The sequence below is a fragment of the Mauremys mutica genome, chromosome 2, assembly GCF_020497125.1.
Source record: "Mauremys mutica isolate MM-2020 ecotype Southern chromosome 2, ASM2049712v1, whole genome shotgun sequence".
NCBI lineage: Eukaryota > Metazoa > Chordata > Testudines > Geoemydidae > Mauremys > Mauremys mutica.
Window position 1 is genome coordinate 77,547,158 of NC_059073.1, and position 25,406 is coordinate 77,572,563.

Below are 25,406 nucleotides of genomic sequence, written 5' to 3' on the forward strand. Positions count from 1 at the left end.
AGAACAATTAAAAAAAAAAAGAGAGAGCATTAGTACAACCAGCTAAAAACAAATATAAATCAGGAAGGTGTCTGGCGTAAGATATCTATTATACAATAATTCCACAGAGAAAAATGTAAAATGAATCATGTGAAAACAGTACAACACAAAGGATGAATTCTGAATAGAAAGATGTCATAACACAGAAAGGTTTGTGAGGCACTGCAGAAAATGTCAAAGTCTTTGCCTGAAGAACAGATGCTGCAAAGAAAGCCATCAAAATGATGGGTTGTACTACTAAAAAACGCAGTGTGAAAAAGAAGCTGAACTTGCTCTCTCCTAATATAGCAGGGCTGTATGTTAAAATAGTATTAAAGTATTAATAAAAATGACAAAAACAAGCTGACAGAGTGAGAGCTGCCAAACCATCTTCGTCTCACCTTGTTCTGCTCAAATATTGTAGCTGATATGTACTATACATCACCTTCTCTCAACACTGCTGAAATACTTGAGTATCTCAACCTAAGCACAGGTAATTTCAACAGAAAAAACAGGCTTAAAAAAAAAAAAGGAAGTTACTTTCATAGATGTTCATTTGTCTTGAGCTAAGCAAAAGCAAAGAGTTTTTCAAAATGAAGTTTTGTAGGTGACTGGTCCCTAAATCACATTGCCTATTTGAAAGGAATATATGAAATCAAACTTATTTCATTTAAAAAATGATCTGCACATTTTTTCAATAGAGCATTCAAAAGGAGTTTTAGCATGGGACTTGTTCTAGATGTGAAGTGCCAACATTAACCCAATCGAGTGGGTCAATGATGTGAAACAAACAAAATATTCTGTAGGTAAAGTTGAGCTGAACATGACAGGATGTTACAGTGTTTTAGATCACTATTACTCGCACTGACTCCCAAGACAGGCTTCAGTTCTGGTGTCACTGATCTACAAACAAAAGTGCTTGAGGAAGGTCTTGACTCATAATAATTTTTGTTTAAGAGGAGATATTATGCAGTGTCTAATATCAAGGATTTGTTTTTATGAATCTTAAATATTCACATGCTTTTGTGAATTATTACATTATTTATGTATTTTCCTAATAGTATTTAAATGTAGAATTTTTTGCCCTACTGACTACCTAGCTCTTGCCGTGAACGGTAAGGGTGACCTGAATTCAAACCAAGAGATTTCCATTTCAGTGGCTAGGGGAGACTTACTTTCTGCCAGGCCATTTGCTATTGCTCATTTTTGTCTTAAATGCTCTGGAGCTGATAAGATCTGTTGACTAATACATGCTGGCAAGCATAGAAATATGTATCATAATAATATGTATTATTCTCTCATATATATATTATACATACATACATACACACACAGACACACACACACACGTATACATTAAGCACCAACAACAGTAAGCACAAATATTGTAACTGATACAGCTTAACCTAGCTCATATAATAATCTTGTTCACTTATGCTAAATCTCCCATAATTCCTTTCATCTGCTAAAGTAAGCATTTGGCATAAGCAGATAAGAACCTTGTCAAAAGTCAGGATACATTTGCTCTACCTTCACTGACCAGTACATGGAATGCTAGTATCCAAAACAAAGATAAGGCAGGAACTCATGGGTTGCACTTTAGTGATGTGTAGAGATGTGTAATTTGTAAAATAATATAAATAATACCATCAAATGTGTAACTGGGGGGAGCACACCTTCTGTGTGAGGTGCATGCAACATTGCTGCAAAGGACAGCTCCTTGGAGTCTGGTAGCATATACCTTTTTCCTGTGCCGTATTAATAATCTGACTAACATTGATTATTAGATCCCTTGAGTATATTTCATAACAAACCAAAATATGGTCAAGCAATTGACTAAAATTTATCAACAGCTCAGAAGCCCTGGGAGCCCCACAATGCAGACTATGGGGCCCCAGACCTACCAGGTTCCCTACTCCTGAGCAGTTTGCCAAGGAGGCTGCCAATACATCAGGGACACAAATGTTTTCTGGGACCAAGGCTCTGGAGCAGCCCACCAGGCAGATTGCCCCAGAGCCAGGGCTCCATTCCCTTTCACGGAGAATCTCAAAATATTTGTTCCCCCACTCCCCCAAATCATAGAGAAAACTAATTTCAAAATAACAAAATCCTCTGTGCAATGGAAATACATTTTTCCACCCAGCTCTAGTTCCAAATTATTTTCATGATATTTTGAACACAAAGAATGCTGCATGAGCATCTTTACTGCTGAAATAGAACCTAATCAACATGTAACTTGGAACTGTTCAAACATATAAGTTGTGAATAGCAGATGGCATTCACGCATAGATACTGTTCTAACAAACATTCTGGATGTTAAGAAGATGATGATTTTAAAATGTAGGGAACAATCATACAGTACTCAGGCAAAATTCCAGTGAGAATAGGAAAGAACACACACAACAAAAGCGTGATAGTGTCCAACCTTTTCCATGCAGGGACCCCACCCCTTAGCCTCTGCTCCAATTTAGCAACATGGGAAGGGTGGGGTGGTTGTGACTCCTCAACACCAGCTCATCCCCATATTGAGAACATCTATTCTAAAGTGCAGGATTTGGTTCTAAGCCTTTTTTGAACTATTAAACACAATTAAATCTTGAGTTAGTTGGGGGGGGGCTTGCTTAACTAAAAAAGGCTACTAACTTAAGTAATGGTTGCTAAAAATGTTTGTATAAATGCATGACAAGTTTCAGCCCAATGCCATTTAAGAAGGTGGAGTTATATAACTTAGAAAAATGGTGTTTGTGACAGAAATGACAATTGACCATTCATCATATAGTTTCTGTCTGGAACAGTAATAAAGTGTAATTGAGCCTGCACTTACTCAACACTATATTTCATTGATCACCATACATGAAGACAAATAGTATTGATATATTGCATTTACATAGCATCTTTCATCACAGCACTTCATATAGCATATCCATATAGCACTGCTGAAATGCAGCCATCTCTAGGGAGGACGACACCAGCCAACTATTGATTGCACAATAGTATAAGGATGGGAAAAATTTAATTGCATGTAGAAATCATGAGACAAAAAGTTGTGGAAAAAATATCTGTGGAGTTTGGATTTCTCCAGCATTAGCAAGTAAGTGTACAGGTGTTCCCAGAGACGGGCAGGGAATGGGCAGGCATTTGCTTGGCTGACGTGGTCACTGGGCATTTAAAGCTTTCCTACCCCCAAATAACAAAGCTTCCAAGAGAGACTGGTGAAATCAGGTGTATATGAGGGCAGCAAGAGATACTGCTCAAGTGGCTACCAGGGCTCCAATTTCCCACTTCCCCTGCAGAGAAAGGCAGGGTCACTCTAGCTTTTCTGCTCCTGGTAGCAGGTGGCCCTCTGAAACAATGACACATGGACACCCTCAGACTATGTCTGTTTAGGCCCCTCAAAATCCTTTCCCCTCTCGGTCCCGGGCGGAAGGTGGGATAAAGGAATATCTTCCCTGGTATTCACTGAGTATGTACACACTTCGAGCTAGAGGGTAAGCGGTGATTTGAGAAGATGCACCCACACTAGCTGTGACTGAGATAGCACACTAAAAATGGAAGTGTAATGGCTATACTCATACACATTCAGCTTGAAGTACAGACATACCCTTCCTGGTTCTGGGGTTGGAGGAGACTGAGACAAGAGCGTGGCCTGTGAAAACACAGAGAGCTCAGCTCAGAAAAGCCATGCTGCTACCGGGAGTGGAAAAGAGCCTGCCAAGAGAAGTCCAGCCTGCCTCAGTGGGAGAGATTAGGAAATCAGAAACCTGACAGGCCCTGCGTCTCACTCCTTCCCGCCTCTGGGAGGTGTATCAATGACCAGCACTCACCCCAAACAGGCAGAGGTGAGAGAGTGTCATTACTTTGATCAGTCCACTCCTGTTCGCAGCCAGGAGGATGCCTTATGGGGCACCTTTTCAGATGTCACATCAGGAAACACCCACATGTGGTATTACAACCTCTGTAAAGTAAAGGTCAGGGACAGGCCCCCAGAACTTCCATCCTCCAAGAGACAAGAAACCCTGAAATGATCATTCTTCCAGCCACCAAATCTGCCCACTATTCCCAAACATGTGCCCCATGCTGGCTTTCCAAACGCATATAAAAAAAAAAGAGCCTGAGTTTCTGTTCAGACACATGAAAGACAGAAAGAGGCATAGGGAAAACATGAGACTAAAGAAAAAATATTGCTGTAAGAGTATGAGGCTGATGGTGTATTCTTTTAGTAACTACTTTTCTTGGCCACGGAGTTGAGGTTAGTTTTGTGGTACTGTGCCTGTTGCACTCGTATGTATTATATCAAAGTTTATTGAAACAAGAATGAGAAGGAAATGTTTTTGAAAAAATTCTTAGTAATTTAGGGCCTAGTTCAACAAACATTCTTGTTTTTCATACCAAAAATCATGCAAACCTAAAAAAAAATCAATTTTCCATGGTACTGAGCATGAGTGCAGTTTTTATTGAATACATTATCTTAAATGAAGGTAAGGCAGTAACTCAGTACTGTGGTCCCTATCTTTTTATAATCTTTACGTTAGGAGGCTTGTAAATAATGCCAGTAGTTTTACAAATTGAAGTGTGAATGTTTAGCTCAGACTGGATTGGATAGGAAATAGGATCATATCTAACAATCTTATCTCTTCTGAATCACTAACTGAAGGCTGTTAGATAACTGAAAGCTATCAATAAAATTTTAACTGCATCGCAAATTTAAATCTAACTGGTTTTCTGCCTCATGAAAAACTGCCCTTTTTAATTTTGTTGATAGCAATTTTAAGTGCATCTGAGGAGAATGAGAATAAATAATTCTACATAACTTCTGATGCAGATCTGGCTTTTAATGTTCAACTTAAAATAGTCCCTGTTGACAAAGCATATAGTTTGAAGAATCCTTAAAATATAGTATATAATTTGTTAAGATGTTGAGTCAATCAATTGCTTATATTGTTCTCGCTATCTTTCTGTTGTGTTTTTGTGGCATCTGCCATCTTCACAAAAACTGAAGAATGAGCCAAGAACCTCAAGAGCGAAAGCCATGAGTCACAACAGTTTGATCTAAGAGTCGGACTCTGTAGCTGGGGCTGTAACAGACTCAAATCCTTTGTGGACTGAGAACAGAGAGGAAATGTATGCAAATAGTCAGTGAGTTACAACGCAAAGTCCTGATTCAGCAAAGTATTTAAGCATGTAACTAACTGTAAGTAGATGCGTAGTCCCATTGAAGTCAATGAGACTATACATTCGTTTAAATTAGGCAAGTGTAGCCTACATTACTATTGTTCTAAGATACAGAAAGGCTCCCCTGCCCTAAGGAGCTTACAGTCTAAAGGACAGATACAGAAAGGACAACACACGTTGGGAAACCCGAACTAATAACTTGAAAAATGTATCTTCTCTTCCCATGCCAATTCCCATTATCTCCAGTGGAGCAGGTGTATGACTAGATGAAGTGAGCACTGGTGGGGCTCATGAAAGAAGTGAGTATTTTAATAGGGATATGAATGAGATGGGAGGAGGCCTCATGCACTGGAACTGAGAATCTGTTCCAAAATAGACTGAAGTGTGGAAGAAGGCATGGAGTGAGAGAAGGTAACAAATTAAGCATTGAGCCTGATGATGTTGGCAGAGTGCAGAGGCTGAGGGGAACACAGCAAAAAAAGACATGTGGGGTGAGATTGTGTGGGTCCTTGAAAGACAAGAAGTTTAAGCCTGCTATAGAAGGCAAAGGGGAGCCAGTAAAGGGATTCAACTGGTTAAGAAGGTGATCTGACCGGCTGCATTTTGGACAGGTTGTAATTGAGTGCCTTGGGTTTCAGGGAGGTCATAGAAATGGAGGCAGCAGGGAGGCAGGACATGATCTGGATACAAGTGAATGTTAATTAAAACTTGCTGATGTAGAATAGCTAAGAAAAAACAATTATTTTACAAGTTTCATTCTATAATGATTTTGAGTGGAATCAAGTCAGACTTTGTAAATATTCCAAAACACAAAAAGTTTTATTAGTAAGGAAGCAAATGTTTTATGTTTCTACTTACCTGCCTGTCTACTTCTGGAAGCAAAAGCAGGAGGTATTGTTGAAAATGCTGAGGTAAGGAAGCAAAGGTGTGTTTGTTTATTAAAGCCCTCAGGTTAGTGTTCACTAGAATAGATCCTGGTGTTTCTATGTCAATATCCTCAGCTTTGGTCCATTTCAAATGTCCTGGAGTAAACAAACAACACATTTACCTTTACAACAGATAACAGAGGGAACAGGAACAATACTTTTTCTCAAAAGTTATTTATATTTTATATAGTATACTGCACTCCAATAAGACAGAGCTTTGTGAAGGGGAAATACAGCTTTCTCCTGGATTCTATGAGCTTCCTTTTATACATCCCAATGTTCACTTCCTCACCTTTCACAGCATCCATGTTCCACTCTACACCATGACCAATATTCTCTTTTTTGAACTATAAGTCAGGATATCACCAACATATTTTTAAGCATCTACTGCTAAGCAAAATTAGCTCACACAAGACTGAATGTTTGTTAGAACATATGTGGCTGCCTGAAGAGGCCCAAGTGGGTGAAACTTTATTACACAGAGTGAAGTTTTTATTTGTGCTCCTGCACCTGCAGTACATTGTTGTCCACCTATCCTATTCATTTGCTTTTTCTATGTATTACCACTCTTCTGTATTTTTATTTGCTCTTAAAAAACCCTCAGTGCATTATCACAACTTGAGACATGTGATCACAGAGAGACTGTCTAATTTATGAGTGATATATTAATTTTGTGCAAATCAATTAATATTTTTCTGAATTTTCATAAAATCAAAAAGATGTAAATAGCATACTGCAACTGCAGACTAACCCACTAAGAATCTGTCAAATGGGATAAGACGACTCATTAAATTAATTAGCTGACCAGTCCCAGCACGTCCAAAAGAACATGCAAGTTCCAGGTGAGATTAAAAAAGAATAGATTTGTACCCAGAAGGTTCAGTAGAAGTGTGCAAGACAGAAACTGCTGAGGCCAATCACCTGAGATTCTTGTTTGCTTGGACTTTTAATATTTCAAAAGGCCCTGCAAAGGAATGTTTCAGCAAGATCACACCCAAGCAACAAGGTGAGTCATGCCCGAATTCCAAGGGAGTCCCCTGGAATTTTTTTGTCATTGTTGTTAATAATGAGAATACTCAGCACTTATACAGGGCCTTTCATCTGAGGATCTCCAAGTGTTTTGTAAAGGAGGGTTGATATCCCTATTTTACAGATCGGGAAACTTGGGCAAAGAGACCTTAAGAGACTTGTTGAATGTCACTCAGTATGAAGAGTAATATGAATACAAGTACTACAATTTAATTTTTCTGAATTTCTTAAGAGCCTTACTATTTGGTCTCTGCTGAAAGCTATAATAGTGTTCAGAACCTCATGGAAAGGAAAAAGTTCGCAGCCAATTTGCAAGTTCAATAGTTTCCCCCTTTGAATGAATAGAGAAACTCAAAGCCTCCCATAAATTTCTTGCAATTTCTTGTTACTTTTCAACAAGCAATACTGACTGAATGAGATAAGGGTTAGTTTGTCTTTAGCATAGTGTAACCTTATACAACATATGCTTTGAACATCCTGCATTTCAATACAGCAAAAACTCCATTAAAACCATTGAATCCCCCGTTATGAAGGACAATCATGTGGAAGAAGTACTCATTTTAATGAGTGTATCACATTAAATTGTCTTCACCATCTGTTCCACCCACTAACTATACATGCAGAAAAAACATAATTCCCAAGTGTAATATGAGTAAGTATGATGTATATGATTTAAACGTATGTTTACATTCCGTTCTTTTACTAATGTAGGATGCATCTGTCTTCATGTTTTAGGTGCAAATTGGAGAAAAATTATTCTCCCCTGCTAATATCTTCCCCTTCGATGGAAAAACCTCATGGAAAGGGAAAAGGTGCTCCTAAGACTAAAAATGAGTTTTATACTGCAGAGTTGCTACCATAGTATCTCCTCTAGAATGAAAGTTTCTGAGGTGGACAGAGGGTGTGATGTCTTGAAATTGCAAATAGCCCAAGAAGCTATAGAAAAATAAGGTTTCATCTTCACAGATCTGGGGTATACACATGTTGTGTTGGCGCCTTCACCCTGCTATCAACTTCAATTCTGTAGTACTGCAGAGACCTTATGAATTAATAGGAATAATTGCTTTAACAACACAACATATCGTCCCCAGAATAAAGTGCCGGTAGAATATTCTTAGTAGAAACCTTGAAAAAGACATGCTTAAAAATGTGTTCAGGAGGATGCCAAACATTGAGATGAGATGATATCTCTCTTCTTTGCTTATAGAGAGGTACCTTGGGCAACAACCTTTCGAATTATTTTATGACCATCAATCTAGGGGACCCATAGTTATCAGAGAACTGGAAACTGAGGTCAGATAAAAAATAGAGCCCTGCAATTATAGAATACACCCCAAAGATGAGAGAAACTCACTCAGTTTATTGAGCTGGCAAAGGAGAATCTAACACAAGTCCCAGTAAACCAGAAGACATGGTATGATAACAGGGGCGTGGGAATTAAATATAAACCAGGTGAAAAAGTTTTCCTTCTGCTCCACAGCAGTGAGACTAAATTAGTAGCAAAATGGCAAGGACCATGTAGTCATGAGACTGATAAGTCCTATATATTATGCAATTACCACAGCTGGTAAACAAGGGCAAAAATATATTCTATGAATTTATTCAAAGGGGTGGACTGAACCCCGAAGTAGTCAAAAGGGTTTTCTTCCAGGGCATACCACAAGTAAATCAGAGAGTGCAATAGAAGAAATATGGGAGATTGGGAGAGTCTCTGGGAATTGAGATAGTTAAGCAATGTCTGGAATTGAACCAGGCATAGCATTGGGATTTGGACCTACTCTTAAAGGCATATAGCAATTATTTTACTAGAACCCCAGAACACACTGATACTTACTCACACAATAGATATCGAGGGCCATAAACCCATAAGACAAAGATTCAAGCGTATATCTGAATGGATGAAACCTTTGGCAGAGGAAGAAAAAGAAAACATGCTCAAATTAAAGGTTCCTGAAACCTCCAGAAGCCCATGGCATTCCCCAGTGGTTACCGTGCCCCCAAAAGACAGGGGAATTAGGTTCTGTATAGATTTCAGAAAAATTAATGCTATCTCTACATTTGATAACTATCCAATGCCAGGAGTTGACAAAATACCGGAGAAAATGGATGTGGAAAAATCTCTCTTAACTGTACATCTAGACAAAAAATACTGCAAGATCCCTCTAAGCCCAGCATTGTAAAACAGAAGTTCCAACATCCTAGGGATTTTTTTTATTTAACAACAATGCTATTTGGTCTATATGGCCCACCAGCCACTTTTTAAAGATTGATGGATAGTCTGCTGAAAGACAATGTATGAAACTGAGTCACATAACTCGATGATGGGCTGTTATTTAGCAAGACTTGAGTGAACTATCTGGTACACCTATGAGCAGCAGTCTAAGGTACATCTACACTACAGCCAGGATCAACGCTCTGAGATCAATCCACCAGCGGTCAATTTAGCAGGTCTAGTGAAGACCCGCCAAATCGACAGCAGATCGCTCTCCAGTCGACCCCTGTACTCTACTCCCGATGAGAAGAGTAAGGTAAGTCAACGGGAGAGTTTCTCCCATCAACCCCCCACGGTGTAGACCCCGCGATAACTCGAGCTAAGGTAAATCAACTCCAGCTATGTTATTCACATAGCTGGAGTTGTGTTGCATAGGTCAACTTACCGCGGTAGTGTAGACGTAGCCTAAGAATTACTTGTAGCAATCGATCTGAAGACATGTTGTTTAGCAAACAAAGAAATAAAATATCTTGTGGGTTTTTTTTTTTTTTTTCCTCTCTTTCAGAAAATGGATTCATAAAACTAAAACAAGACAAAGTCAGGACACTAAAGGAGACCAAAGTTCTTACCACTAAAGGAAAACTTAACTCCTTTAAAAAGTTAGCCAGCTACTACAGAAAGTTTATTCCTAATTTCTGAGATGGTTGTTTCACTAACAGATCTCACCAAATACCTGTCAAAAGGACTCAACAGACTGCTGAATGTGAACAATCCTTTGTGGAGATAAAGAAACAATTATGTTATTGCCCCATTTTACATAGCCCAGTCTTTGAAAAAAAAAAAATTTTTGCAAACAGATGCTTCTAAACTGGGAATGGGAGCAGAGCTGAGCCAAGAATTTGAAGAAATGGAACGCCCTATTCTGTATGTGAACAGAAAACTGTTCTCCAGAGAACAGAAACCCTCCACAACAGAATAGGAAGATCTAGCTTTTGAAAAGTTACTTTATCTCCTCTTAGGACCAGATTTTACATTAATTAGAGATCATCATCCACTAAATTGAATATGAAAAATATTTGGTATTCAGCACTACAGCCATATAGCTTCAAAATAATGCATGAGTCCTAAAATCAACATAAAAATGAGGGTATCGTGTCTCATTATGGGATGGAATATGAAAATGTTATTCAATTAACAGGTTTTCTCCTGACAAGTAGTAAGAATGTGCCATTCTCTTTGGGAATAAGAAAGAGAAGATTGTGAGAAACATAACAGGAGATGAGAGTACTTTCCAGCTAGTAAAAAGGGTAATGTAGCAAGCAGTAGCTAGTTACAAAATGGCCTCTTTGGGCTGCAACTACTTGGCACTGTCAAATTTAAAAGGCCAGTTGCAGAAAGGCATGCTAGGAAAAAGATTCCTATATAAAGGCAACCCTGCGGCGTTCACAGGGATGAGGTAGCCATCAAAGGAGGTATGCTACTAGGGAAGAGTCTGCTTTTGCATTGATAACAGCATCAGCATATTACAGTGACAAAAAGGAACTCTCTAAAGGGAGATTACATGGTTTATAAAAAGTTCAGTATTATAGTAACAAATAAAATACTTTAGACATCCCAGGTCCTACTCACCTAAACCAGACTTTTTTAATCTCTTTAAGTGCTGACTTGTTTGTTTTCCAGTTGGAGATTTTTGCCCATGTTTCATTTCTTTATCAGAACTGTCTGCTTCACCATTTTTAGATTCAGATCCTTAAAAATAAAAATAAATAAATAAAAAATTACAGGGATGCACTTTCTTCCTCCTTCAAAACAAAAATAGGGTTTTTTTTAAATCAAGAGCAACATCTACTTTATCTGATACTTGCTGAAAGGTAATATACCTTTTTGGCCACAATTTGATTCCCGAGCACTGGAGGAAATGGAAGGAAAAGTTCAATAAATCAAGTAAGTCATGAAAACTAAAATTTGCTGAACACTGCAGTCAATCAAGATGTTCACTAATCCACTATAAATAGAGCTCTGCTATGATACTCAAGAAATATCTTGAAAAATAATTAAGCTCCATATTATGGAGTAATAAAGCAATCAAAGGAGAAAAAAAACATTTCTTTGCAAAGTAACTTTTACAAAAGAGGCGTACCTGGAAAATACAATCATCGATCTGTTATAAATGTGGATGTACATCTCTGTAGGATCCTTTTAAAATGAAGCAGCTAACAACCAGAACTAAAGGTCAGGGTTGCACCGGGATGATAAGAATGTTGCCAGAACAAAAAAGCTAATGCAAAGATCTCTGGTATTGCAATGGAGAACTGAGACACAAATTCACACTCACAGAGGAGCTGTTTTTTGATGGCGTTGAATGCCAGCATGTGGTCTTCCATTAGAGTTCCACAGCCAAACAGAAATATTACTTTGCATTCCCTTAAAGCTGCTGCTGCTATCAATTGTCAGTTTATTATATACTTTCAGTTCTTTAATAATAAAAGAAAGAAAAAAACATCTTTGACTCACTAGATTTGGTAAGAAAATAAATAAGTTAAACAAATCTACTATGTGGAAATATTATTATTTGCAGCAATTCTAAATTTTGTATGCTACAAATTCATTCAGAGGAAGGCTTTGTGACTAGAACTGATATTTCACGCAGTCCTTTAGCTATTTACCTGAAGGTGAATCCGACTGCTCATCAGACACCTTTAATGGTGTCAAAACAACACGAGGAACAGTCTTGTTTACCATCATTGAGACTCCATTTCTTCTTTTCTGCTGTTGTCTTAAAGCCTATAAAAATAACAAAACATAAAAATGCAACAAAAATACTGCTTTTAAGTGGATTACATGAGACATTTGCCTATCATTAAACTGAACCTCCTAAGATAACTACTTTACATAGTTACTGATTTTTCAGCCTTCACACTAGTCCCCTTTATGTCATTTTCTTTTAAAAGCATAAAATCAGGCTTTTGGTTTAGAGATAAAGAAGATGCACCTTAGATCATTTTCCAATACAGTTTTGACAACAAAGAAGCATATAACCGTTTGCTCTACCTTAGCAGCACAACATGATAACCCATGGAATTTGAAACTAAGACATCCAAATAAAATAAATGTAAAATAAATGTTTTGAAACCAGAATAAAAATGTGTGTGTCTGCACATCTCTTGCAGGTGCATCCTCTCCAGTATACTGCTCAGTCAATCAAGTTAACACAGAGTGTCATCAGTATGTACAGCATGTAAGGACTACAGTATTGATGCACTCACTCAGCCGTGAGTAGTGCTGCACAAAATCACTGAACATGGCAGGAATCATTTATTTCTGTGAAGGGAATCAGTCCTAATCTTGGAAACCTTGCAGCATTTGGCTTCTGTCTGCTTGACTTTGGGCATTAACCTTCAGAACACGAACATGATGGTGTTCTGGCAAATCCAGGGAAAAACGATACAAGAATAAATCTCTACAAATGGGAGTGCTTTGTGTTTCATAGATGGATCAACTACAGGGGTTAATAATGTAATACAAAAATATAAAAAGTTTAGAAACAGTGAATATCTGCCAGATTGTTTTATACAGAAAAAGACGTGAGAGTTAAAGGTCTTAAAAATATATGAATATGAACTTTTGCCAGTTAAGATATTTACAAGAATTGAAAGTTTGGAACAAGTCAGAATGGACTGGACTCAATACTGATCTTCTCTAATCTTCTAATTTTCTGCAGTCTTAATATTGCACTCTTTTTTTTCCCCCTCTCTGATTTGTGTTTTGGTTTTTTAGATGGTACTCAAATAGAGGACATGTTTGTAAGGACTAAAGGGATTATTCATACTAAACATCAGTGCCTGATTTATGAAGTTAATTCTGTAATTCATCTGTAGTACGCTCAAAATACTTCACATAGGTAGAACAATTCCAAAAACCTAAACAATTATCTGTTTAATTTAAATAAAACACTATAAAATACATTCAGCCACATAAAAATATAGTTAAACTATTTCATTAATGAATTTATAGGATGCTTATCCAAAGGCATCTAAGCACTATGCAATCCAAACCAAAATAAAACATCTGGAAATCAAACAAAAGAGAGAAGCTGCTCAGATCCACCTGAGGCTATCCCAAAGGTCAGCGAAAGCAGAAACCAAAACAGTCAAGACCAATCCCAAATTTCACACCTCACCAGCCATACCAGCATGTACACAGTGCCAAAAACTGTCTCAAAACACTTCCCTCAATCCATAGTATTGCCTGGCTAAAATTAAACCCAGATGTCACTTACCCAAATAACAATATCATTTAGATAGTAAATTAAAAAAAAAAGCCAATAAAGGATTAATTGAAAAGGAAGCAAAGTTGTGTGATATCAGTCAGCACACATATGTAACCACAACCATTCTCTCTTTATTAACTCCCTTAGCAGATTCATATATGTATTGAACTGCAGGGAGAGGAGATTATAAACCCACAATCTCCTATGGGGAGACCCCTAAAGTGAAGTTGAGCAGGTGCCCATGACCAAACAGAGTCCACCCCCTACCAAGACTGAGCACAGCCATTTGGGAGCACACTCACTCACCTCCACCATGGACCTCAATCTTGTCATCAGCACCCGATGGCAACCAATATTTCCTATATATTATACAGAAAATGCAACAGAGGCATATTTGCATCAGTTTCATTGGGCAAGTAAGAGATGGGGCATTCTCCATCCACAAGAAGTTTTAGTCTATTTCGATCTAACTTCAGCATTTTCTAATGAACCCATAACCAACGTATCTAGGCACTGAATACAAAGGTACGCTTCTCTTCGTCACTTAGATTTATTTTTAATTTAAATTTTCATAATTTATTGTTTTGAGACCCATGGTCTTCTATTTAACAATCAAGCAGCTAACTATGGGAATGATCCTGGAAACTTACTGCCATGCATGGACCTTTCCTTGCGTCTGGAGGAAGTGAAATAAGGGTCCGTACATGTGAATACGTGCAGGACTGGGCCCTAGGATAATGAAAGCTATGAAGCTACATGCACATTGTATTTTTACTTGAGTTAGTTACAAAAGTACCAATGAAGAATATGGTTTCCAGCAAGGAAAAAAATGTTAACTACTAACTCAACCCATGCCTGTCCTTCCTCAAACCTCACAAAGCAAAGATATGGAAAAAACAACTGAATAATTGATATCTATTGTAAGGCAATGTCTGGGATTTTTGTCAGCCCACCCTGTTTCCTGGGGATGCTAATTCCTGCTGACTCGTCATGGCAGATGGAGCTTGTTAGCTCCACACTGGATTTAAGGCCCTTTTGGTAGTGGGAGCTGAGGTCTAGCACTGAGAGGTTTTTGCAAGAAAACCACAGGAAGAGACAAGCTTAGGAAGAAATCTCAGTCAGAGGTTTATGTTTTTATTGTTATTTTAGTAACCAGTAAAACCAAATTCCAGAAAGAGTAAGTTTGGACTAAAGAAGCGTGTGCATACTCTTGTAAGGTGGAGACTCTACCGTCATATACCTAGCCTGAGATTTATCAATTTTAGGATACAAGACTACTGTAGGATATGAGAAGAATCTTGTATCCTAAGATTAATTAGGCTAAAAAGGCTGTAAAAGGCAGAGTCCAGAAGAGAACACACATTTCTTGATACACAGCCCACTGTACTAACAGTAGAATTCTAATTCCCAACTGATTTCCATCAAGTAGTCACAAAGGAAAGCTTGCTTTTTTTTTGCCCCCACTAGAGAGCAGCAGTGCACTGGAGGTTTCATGGTATTTCCTACAATATAGGTCAATTATATTTAACTGATTTTAAGGTTGGAAAGACTCTCTGACCTAGGTGGGGAAATGGCTGTTCTCCCTGCTAACAACTGAAAAAAGCCTCCCTTAGTGGAGGAATATCAAGTCAAACAGTAACTGGGGAGAAGAAAAACCATGCACCCTAAAGATGGTGTAAATTCCCCTCCAAACCCAGAAGAGCAAAAGGTCAAGTTTTTTGTTTGTACCTTACACTGCTCTGAAATCTGTGTGACTTATTTTTTTTACATCTCTACAATTCATAAAGAAACAGTGCAGCACACAGATAAAGAATGAATATAGAAAAACACTTCTATTTGAGATTAAACGCATGACATGTTCAGAACGTCAAAAAAACAGTTATTAACAACACAGATATGTAACAGTTGGTTGCATCAGGCAACATCATCCTGGATTGCTACTTTGTTCTATAAATGTCAAGTCTACATTCTGAAACTTCTATCATGAAACATAACCTTTGAAATTTCACACATTATGGATCAGAAATATTAGGCTATGGAATTTTTCTGTTCTGACATATGAAAAACAGGATCTGTGACATGCTGAAGAAAATCTATTATGCAAAATAAATAATGAGTCCACACCAGGACCATGGATTCTAAATTGGAAAAGAGGAAACAGATAGATTTATACTGTATCACCAATTCATTTCACATCACCATAAATTCAGTCTTTGTCCCTTCGCTTACCTCTATTCTGCTAGCCAAATTTAAAAACTATAACTGCTATTCCTCCATTAAATTAAAATCTCACTGAAAACTTTCTTTCACAGATTCGAAAAAAAACCACAACAGTGAGCATTACAACATACTTCCAACATTCTTATGAGGCTGCTACATGCTTAAGATTTTTAACACACATTAAAAATGTTGAATTATAAATATATAAGTGCAACACTAAGCACCTTGTACAACAGTATTATGTAAAACTATATCATGAAAACGGCTACAGAATATAAGAGTAAGATCCAAATACATGGAAGGGATTTATTTATTCCATGCTAGACCTGTAGACCAGGATCAATAATGTATGTAAGAGTAATGGTAAACAATTTTGAGAGGCAATGTAGTCCAGTGCATAGAGTACTAGACTTGAACTCAGGAGACTTGGGTTCTAGTCTCATCTCTGCCACTTGTCTGCTGTATGACCTTGAGCATGACACTTCTGTATCTGTTTGGATTCCCACCTTTTGTCATGTCCATTTAGACTGCAAGCTCTTTGGGGCAGAGCTTTCTTCTGGAATGTGTTTGTATAGTGACTAGCACAATGGGGTGCCATTCTTGGTCAGGCTTCTATATGCTACTGTAATACAAATTAACTGGACATTGTGTACACGAGTGATGGCATGGAGGTAAAATGTAATACAACATACGGCAGCATGTGCGTGTTAAACCAGCATTACTTCTTTTATAAGAAGCTTGATCATACATTCACAGCTACAATTTCCATAGACCATTGTAGTACAAAAGTAAATCTATTTTTGTTGCTTTTCAACAGCACAAAGAAACTGGAAAGACAAAAGAGCTGATGTTTGTGTTAAATAACCATTCTGACTTGTATGAGAATTGGGACAAGGGTGGCATGTGCATCAACTCGCTAATAATTTTACTTTAAAAAAAGAAGAGAGTTTGTTTCAAAACAAAAAATGGTTTGTGTAGTATTAAGTGGTTAACAGTGATCAACTGAAAAATCTTCTATGGAGAAAAACTCTCTCTCTTCCAACTTAGCAAAAAGCAAACAAGCTACACGGGAAGCAGCTTGTGTCATATGTTTTTACTTTAATAACAAAACTGGACTATATTAATGTGATCTGGTTAGTTCGCACTTGCAGGGTCTACATGGTGCAGTGCAGCATGCAAGTACGCGCTGCAATTTACAGCCCCATGGTCTGAACTGCTGAGCCATGCAGGCTGTTTTGTTATTAAAATAAAAACCAAATCACCATTTTCTTTTAAACCAAACTCCCCAACCATGGTGCACAGAACACACAAAGGATATGCTCAGCCAGATTCTCTATCTGTTTTCCCTAAATAAAGCATGTATCATACCACTTTTAACTGAACTAGTGACATTTCATCAATATAAATAGCAATTGTGCAATGCATCTTACTTCTCTGTAGACCTGCTCCATGCCCACACACAGCATGCCAGTCAACAGTGCAGGCACACTGCCATCTGGGTACCTATCCCACAGTTCCCAGCATAGCTCCCTAAAGTAATGGATTGTGAGAGATTTGGAAAGGCTTCTTGGAACCCAAGGGAGTCATGGAAGAAGGTGGTCCAACTTCCGTATCTCCCTGGGAAACGCAGCCATTTATGCAAAATATTTTCAAAATGATGGTCAGGCTGAATGGATAGAGCTCATTCTTTGCTCAGGGAGAATTTTCTGCTGGAGGCCATGAAAATTAATGGCCAGACATTACATGTGGCACAGGAGAGGCAGCAGGGGATGTTCCAGTGCAAACTTAGATCAGCAGTACATGGAAAACATGGGGCAACTTGTTTGTCAAGAGAGAAGCTCGATCCGTCCTCATCCTAGCCTACGTGACTCCACGAGTTACTTAAAGGAGAATTTTGTCAAGCCAAGTGCTACATTTGGGACGAGACCACCACCAACTGGTGGATAGAGTTGTTCGAGAATTTGGAGAAGCACCAGTGGCTGCAGAACTTCTAAAGAAGTAAGGAGACCTTTTATTCCCTTTCTCAAAAGTTGACCCCAACAATGCAGCAGTGGTGGATTTGACCTGAGGTAGTTGCTAATACAAGGATACATTTTATGATTTTGGGTGTGATGGTAAAGGAGAGGGGTGCCCAGAAGGATTTAATACGGTTATGTTTCAAGCTCAAAAAATTTTGCGTAATGAAATTTTAGAGAAAGAAATCCTGAAAACCATGTTTATTAAAACACAAAACATGCAGGCCAGCTGCAATAAGCACCCAATACAATTAGCCACAACCCCTCACACACAGTTAGTTGTTGGACACAATATGAACAGAGAATGAACCTACTCCTGTTCTCTTTTTCCTGACAATAGGCAGGGGTTGAGTACCATGGAAATGGCCAGGAGGCAAGTTCTATAAATACTGCTACTGTCCCATACCATGCCACTGTGTTGAGGAGCTGGTATCCACACACAGGGACCTGTGGAAGGACGCACTGTGCACTTTGCTTTCGGGCTCTACATGTATTCCCTGAAGAACCACCTCTGGAACACTTGCGCTTCCAGCCTCATTTTCCTGTCATGGTATTTTTAAATCATGACTTCTCAGTTCTCTTTCCTATTTGTCTTGGCATTCAAAAAAAAACAATTTAGTTTGTCCTCCTCACACTTCTGTTTCTTGGCTGCATTTAGTAAGTTCTATCACTGTCCCTTTCCACGTTTCCCTGACGGTAAAGAAACAATTCATCTTTCTCATTTTTCACCTGTTGACACGAAGATTTGTCAAGCAATCTGCCTCTTGTGTTGCCAGATGTCTGATCACTCTCCACTTTGTTGAGCTAGCATTTCCCAGTTGTGGCCTTGATGCAATGATGGTTTCTAAAATTAAATATAAGGAAATGGTTAATAAGCATATTAACACACTAGACCCCTTACAATACCAAGAATGCAATACAAGCAACATTTTTTCAGTTCACTTTGGAATTCCAAAGCCTTCAAGGAAGACACCCTGTGCTAGGATTAGAGATGGTAATGATCGTCTCCCTAACATTTATTTATTTTTGTTCCCCGATGAAATTTTGGGTTAGCTGCAAGGGGTCTGAGTGTGTTCCTGGTAGGAGGTAAAGGATGTACGTTGCAGTACAGCGAGATGAATACTGGGTTATTTACTGCAGACTGCAAGATGCCTGGAAAGACCCTCTGCACTAGATTGTAGCAAAGTAAAAAGATTGCTATTAAGGTGAGCATGAGAGGGTAGGGGGAAGAGACGCTAATATATTTGCTATATTTATTTTCTCAATTGGTAACATAGGATGTGCAATGGAGCTGAAGAAAGTGAAGTGAGTTTATCTGAGGGCCAGGGAGTTTGGAAACTGAATTAAGAATGAATGTCTACAGCACTGTCTTTACCAGAATATTTTTTAGAATATTTGGGAAACTTTTGCTAAATTACACCATTATCTGATAGGCTGCTATCTTGTGCTGACTGACAGAGTGATGCTTTCACTGCTCTGGCCTATAGCTGCTTTAAAGCAGGTTGCTACCTGATAATAGCTTAGGCTTGTGTCCCATGTACGTGATAGAAAGACGACATGAAATGTGGTTGGAAATAGCTAAGTGCTTTATGTCCTCTTACCCAAAAGCAGCATGTAGACCAAGCCATAGTCCCCATCATGTAGCTTTCTGAAAGCATTCCGTTTTGCCATTTTCAATATATCTGTGGTTCTATAACTTTATTTTTTAGTTTTCCCTGCTTGGTCACCCTGTCGAGACTGGTCTTGTGCCATGGTTCAGAAACACCTATGCAGAATTTGCTAAGTACTTGTATCCTTACTTCGAACAGCAAATGTAGCTGACAAAAGGGGTGTTTTGCATGGGGCATATGGAGAGGGCTCCTGAATCTGGCAGTGTTCACTGGCGGAACACAACAAAGCAAGTGGAGGGGTTCCTTCCTCCCTCACGAGAGACTGCATCTACCCATTTCACGACAGTTATAGCAGCACTCAGATGAACCCAGCCATCAAGCATGCAGATAAAGCCCAAAGCAGTAAAAACATACCTTGTGTGGAGGTCCCCTTATTTCCTGAGCATCATATCCTCCCAAACCCACTTGGCTGCTGTCTCTGGAACTTGTCTCAATCAAGAGGGCTTGAGGCCCCAGCACAGTTGCAGACATGTCCTGGCCCTCACTTTGATTCTAGGCCTGGATGATGGCGTCCTCCTCTTCTTCTCCCCACAGCACACTGCTGGGTGCGTTGGTGCTGTCAAAAAGGAACTCCGCTCCTTTAATTCCAAAGGGCCAAAAAAATGAGGCAGGTTTTCTTCCCTGACTGGAAGGTCTACTGGCATCCCAGGCATTGTTGCACTGCAGCTTCAGACTCTTTATCTTCTCCTGGCACTGTCCCATGGAGCAAGTGATAAGCTCCTGAGCAAAATGCTTTTACACCTGGTCACAACACAGTTCAGCAGACACTATCACTTCACCATCTTAGTGGTTCACAAGCATCCTGTGTCATCTGCATCAGACCAGCCGATAGATATGCTCATATGATGGCTTCTTCTGAGAAATGCCCCAAGAGCAGTTTGGTAAATGGAGCAATCACAAAGAAGTGGATGCTGGTGAGAACGTGTGTGCCATGAGATTTAAAGTGGGTACAGTAGCTCATTCAGTACAGGTGAGGGACTTGCAGAAAACTTGACCCAGATCAACAGAACTGAAATTTTACCAGAGAGGCATAGTGGAGGATGGAGTAATTGCCTATTGCAGCTGCTATGCCAGAACTTGAGGTCTGTACTTGAGTTAACTTGCTCACAGCAAGTGCAACTTACATAGTGCTATGATCACCTATGCTCCATTGGTAGCAACTGTGTGTGTGGATTGTTACTTGCATGGTAGGAGACCCTCACACTGGTTAGCAGGCCAAAATTCTCTAGTGTAGACAAGATCATAGAGGGCAAAACAACATGGGAATGCATGCCACATCCCCTGCCCAATAGTATTGGATAAGAAGAGCTGTGTGGCACGCACCTGCCTCCAAAAGCAAGAAAGAAATAAGAATCTAGCAAAGGAGAACCTGCCAGCAGAAGCTACACATAAATGGGAGCTCTACCTCAGAAACTATTTTGGAGCAAGCCATCATAAACTAGGATCAAGTTGTTAAACCCTCCACTCAGTTATAATCAAGAGCAAAGTCAGGTGGTGAAAATCCCGCACCCTCTACAAAAGGGGAGACAAATGTGCCACATACTGGAAACACACCCAAGACTGAAATACTCAAAACACTTGCCCCAAAAGTGTAACAAAAGAGAGGGTGGCAATGCTAAAAAGCTCCAGGGATTGGGACATTAATACAGGCCTTGGAAGATGAGAACACGAGATGTGAGCTATGACACAGACTTTTAGAGTGGACTAGCACTGCAACCTCCCCTATCCCTGAAAAGCAGAGCGCAGTAATGACTAAGCAACAGTTCCCATCCCCCACCACCATTCTGAGTTAGTGCATGGGCAGGACCCAGGGCTCAAAAGGTGCCCTCCTCCTCACACTACAGGCATAGCCGCAGAAGCATGGTGATACTGGAACAAATCCCAATACACAAGGGGAATCGTCCTAAGATGCAGAATGTTGCAGGGGAGAGCTAAACCTACTCTTAGTGGTCTAAAACAAAGGATTTCTATAAATCTTTATAAAAAACAAGCTAAACTCCAACATAATACTTTAAAGCCAACTTCAAATGATTTGTTTGGTTTAATAACTATATTAACAGAGCAGACCACTCCACCTGAGCTCAGGTCTTCAAGTAATATTTCACATTATCAGCTAGACTTTCACTTACATTTAGTGGGCAAAAATTAAGCAAAAGATCAATATTAATTCAAAAATCTTGCCCTTATTTAATATGATGAAGAGAAAAAATGGTTGAAAGAATGCTTTGTGGACTGTCATTTTGTGAGGGACAGTTTTATTAAAGAAAAAATAAATGTACAACCAGGCAAGTGCTCACTGTGACATTGTACAGCATTAGTAGCTCTTACTAAGAGCACAATAAAGGTTTAGCTTCTTGTTATTGCAGACGAGAACCAGTAAGTTAATATCAGTTGGTGGAGTGTCACATACAATTGCCTAATGTTTCTGTGTATTTAAACATACTGCGGGCTCTTCTTTGTGCAAAGATGACACATTATGTGTCCATAACAGCAATAGAAACCCTGAAGAGAGGATATATGGTAGGTGAATAAACTTTCAACAGCAATTTTCTGAATAAAATTGCTATTGAAAGTTCATTCACCTATCTTATAGGATTTACAATACCGGATTAAATCAAATACAGCATCTTGTCTGGCCAATACTCGATGCTTCATAGGCAAGTAAAAAAAGTGCAAAAAACCTCATCACCTCAATACACCTAACCAATTGTACAATGTTGTACATGGGATAAAACATTCTTCTTCACAGATGGCTGTAATAATAAACTCACAACCTGAAGCATAGGATCTAATTACCATAATCTTAATTACAGCTGCTTTCCATTCTTTCTATTGACTACTTAGCATTCTGGTGCTCTTGCAAACCTACTGCCCTATGGACAGTTTTACAAGGACTTCCATCTCGGATATGAATTTTTATGTTAATTAAGCTTCTCTAATTGCTTTTGGTCTCTGTTTATTTGTTTTATTTTTGTTTTCAGCATTTTCCATCCCCTTCACTCCCCCAAAAGCAAGTAAGTGACAAATCAGACCCTAAGTGTTTAGATACATGTTGATTCTTTTCTGCTCTAAAGATTAGGAGTTCACGTAAAACAGTAGTGGCTTACTCAAATTTCAGTACACTCACATATTACAAAAAATGTTTGCCTCACTCACAACTCACCCGTACTCCACACAATTAGTAAAGCCTGCTGCACCCACCACTCTACTTCTGCTGACCCAGAAGTCTGAAGGCTACAATTTAGCAAACCATCCATATCCTGCAACTCATGTAGGCATGTGCTTAAAGTTAACTTCAAGCACATGCTTAAATCCTATTGACTTTAATGGGACTTAACCTTTAGTGCTAAAGTGTTCTGCTGAACTGGGATGGACATAAGCACATGCTTAGGTGCTTTGCTGAGCTGTGGCTTAAGTTAATAACTCTGGAATGGCCTAGTGTTTGAGATAGTTGGCTTCAACTACCATTTTTATTTGCTAAATGTAACCTAGACACAAAATAAGGGAAATATTAACCAACACAACCTTATTACACCAATATTTAACAAAAGTTTTATTTTATTTGATAAAATAAAATCTTTAAGAAATGGGAACCATTTCTGCCTTTAGCAAATAGATAGCAGGATTAGAGTGATGTTTTTTAAACAAGCATTTCTTTGGTTTTTCATTCACTTTGCTCTGACATTAAATTGATTAGCACTGTTTTGAGCCAATTTTTCACATCATTATACTGTTCAGTTTACATCAGACCATGAATATTCAGTCACCTGTTCTAAACTTTATTATTTATTGTGCAACCCAAACCCATCCAAAATCAGTTTATTCAAAACAAAGACACTCAGGTACTGTATTTTTGCATTAAATACAGTATGTGGACACACAGTCTATAGAGAAACTGAACAGCAAGTATATTCATCTCTCAGTGCTACAACCTCTCACAAAATCTGTTTTCCAAAATTTATTTTAAAAAAAGTTTGTCAACAAAAGTGTTTATATAAACAAAACTTGGGAAGTAACAATAAAGCATACAAAACATTTTTGCTTGCATAGAAACCATTTAAAAAACCCTCAAGTATACAATAATAAGCAGGATTACAACACTAGTGCACAGAACACAAAAGCGTCAAAATTTTGCCCCACAACAGTTGTTCTTATTGCAGATGTTTACAGATCAAGAAAAAAATGTCCAGCTAAATAAGTTGCTGGTACTTTTATTAGAAATGTCTTAACATTTTTCTGTGGTGTTTCTACATTGATTTCTTGTTTAAATAGTCAGGCAACATGTTAAAAAGAAAGCCACCTGACTACCAGTAAATACCAGCTTACCTGTTTAAGTGCCTTTTTGGTGTGCTGCTGGAAGGAAGACACTAGCTTGCTTTGCACTGGTGTGTTAGTAAGGCTTGAGTCTCGATTGGAAGACGCTTCTTCAGGTATCTGCTTTGGACAAACTATGAAAAAAAAAAGGCATTTTAATACCATTGCTTAGGCACTTGAGGTCTTAAGAGGATCCTACAAATGGAATAAGGGACCCTGTCACCAGAAAGCAATCTCCACGGCTGATGAACCAGGAAAGCCATGGAGTCCCAGGATCTGCTAGACTTGAATTTTCAGCCACACCCTAACGTCTAATGCATTGCTTCACAAATGTTTGTTTCTAATCATGTTCAACCCTAGACTTGAACAGAGATGAGTGCTGTGTTCCAGAATATGAACGTTCACACTGGGAGTTATACCAGTATAACTACAGCAGTCTAATTATATTGCTAAATCTCTACTTGTAGACATCCAAGCTCTAAGTGGCAACAGAGGCTGGGCCAGGACAGAAGTTGTGGAGTGTAGGAAGCTCAATTACATATACTGAGCTCTTTTCCATGTCACCCCACCACACTGGGGCTACCTCTCCAATTCAGAAAACTAAACTTTTCTCTTGAATAAGCCAGTCTGTTGTAGAACCAAATTCTGTACCCTTCTGTACCGCTCAGGAGCTCATGGGTATTTTCCATCTAATCAAGCCTTGATGTGGCAATTGAAATATTTTACGTATATCACAATGTTTTCTAAATAGAAGTAGACAGTAACTTATTTTCCCCAGGAAGTTTAACAAGATTACATGTCTGAATATATATTTAGAAGAGAGACACTGATGGCCCTGTGTTCTAAAAATATTTATAACTATGTAACTGCATAACAGATTGTAATGGCTTCTAAGAAGCCATCCCCGTCTATCATGTAACTATTGCTTGGTAAACCAAGAACACACACATGCTCATTTGAGTGATGGACTGGAATAGCTCACAAAGAGGAGTTCTGGTCTCCCAGGCAAATACATGTTGCTAATTTTCAGGTCTCTTAAAAATACATGTTTTAATGAGTTAATATTACAGTACTTGCTTTTAAACAGCTGCCTGAATATGTGTGTGTCTGAGGGTCTCTAAGACAAAAAAAAAAAAGGCCAAGTAAATTAATTTATATTTTAAATCCAACTATGTTTAAACAATATTAAGACTGCAAAAACAGCCAAAACATTCCATTAGACTTACTTTTTAGTAGATAAAAGTAAAATGGCTGTAAAAATGATTGCAGACTCTGATGTTTTGTCTATACTGCTACTTCCACCAAATTTTAAACACCAGTGTAGCTAAAACAGTGTAAGAACCAGTTTGAATTTTGTGTAAATTTCCCCATGCTCACATAGTAACTGGTTTCAATCCTCAGATACACAGCGAAGATTGCCACATATCTTGGAATATCTACTATAGTGCTATGCACGTGTGAACAATCCAGCAGATGGTTTTCCAAAATGTGCAATGGGGTGTACCACATCTATAGAAGCAGGTTTGGGATCCTCAAAAGAGTTGCAATGGCATATGTCAG

At 38.6% G+C, this 25,406-nt stretch overlaps 1 protein-coding gene across 8 annotated transcripts in view; it reads right to left on the reverse strand.

Annotated features, from left to right (window-relative positions):
* The window catches only part of ASXL3 (ASXL transcriptional regulator 3), a 161,155-nt gene that overhangs the window by 49,623 nt on the left and 86,126 nt on the right, over positions 1 to 25,406 (reverse strand). For 7 of the 8 annotated variants that reach the window (XM_045006541.1, XM_045006542.1, XM_045006543.1 and 4 more), the window contains 4 exons: positions 23,859 to 23,980; positions 12,024 to 12,141; positions 10,987 to 11,106; positions 6,049 to 6,212 (listed from right to left, as the gene is read on the reverse strand). In XM_045006541.1, the coding sequence (XP_044862476.1) occupies positions 6,049 to 6,212; positions 10,987 to 11,106; positions 12,024 to 12,141; positions 23,859 to 23,980 (524 nt within the window). Of the gene's footprint in view, positions 1 to 6,048; positions 6,213 to 8,979; positions 9,035 to 10,986; positions 11,107 to 12,023; positions 12,142 to 23,858; positions 23,981 to 25,406 lie in introns of those variants that run through there. The other variant, XM_045006547.1, reaches the window with a different exon arrangement.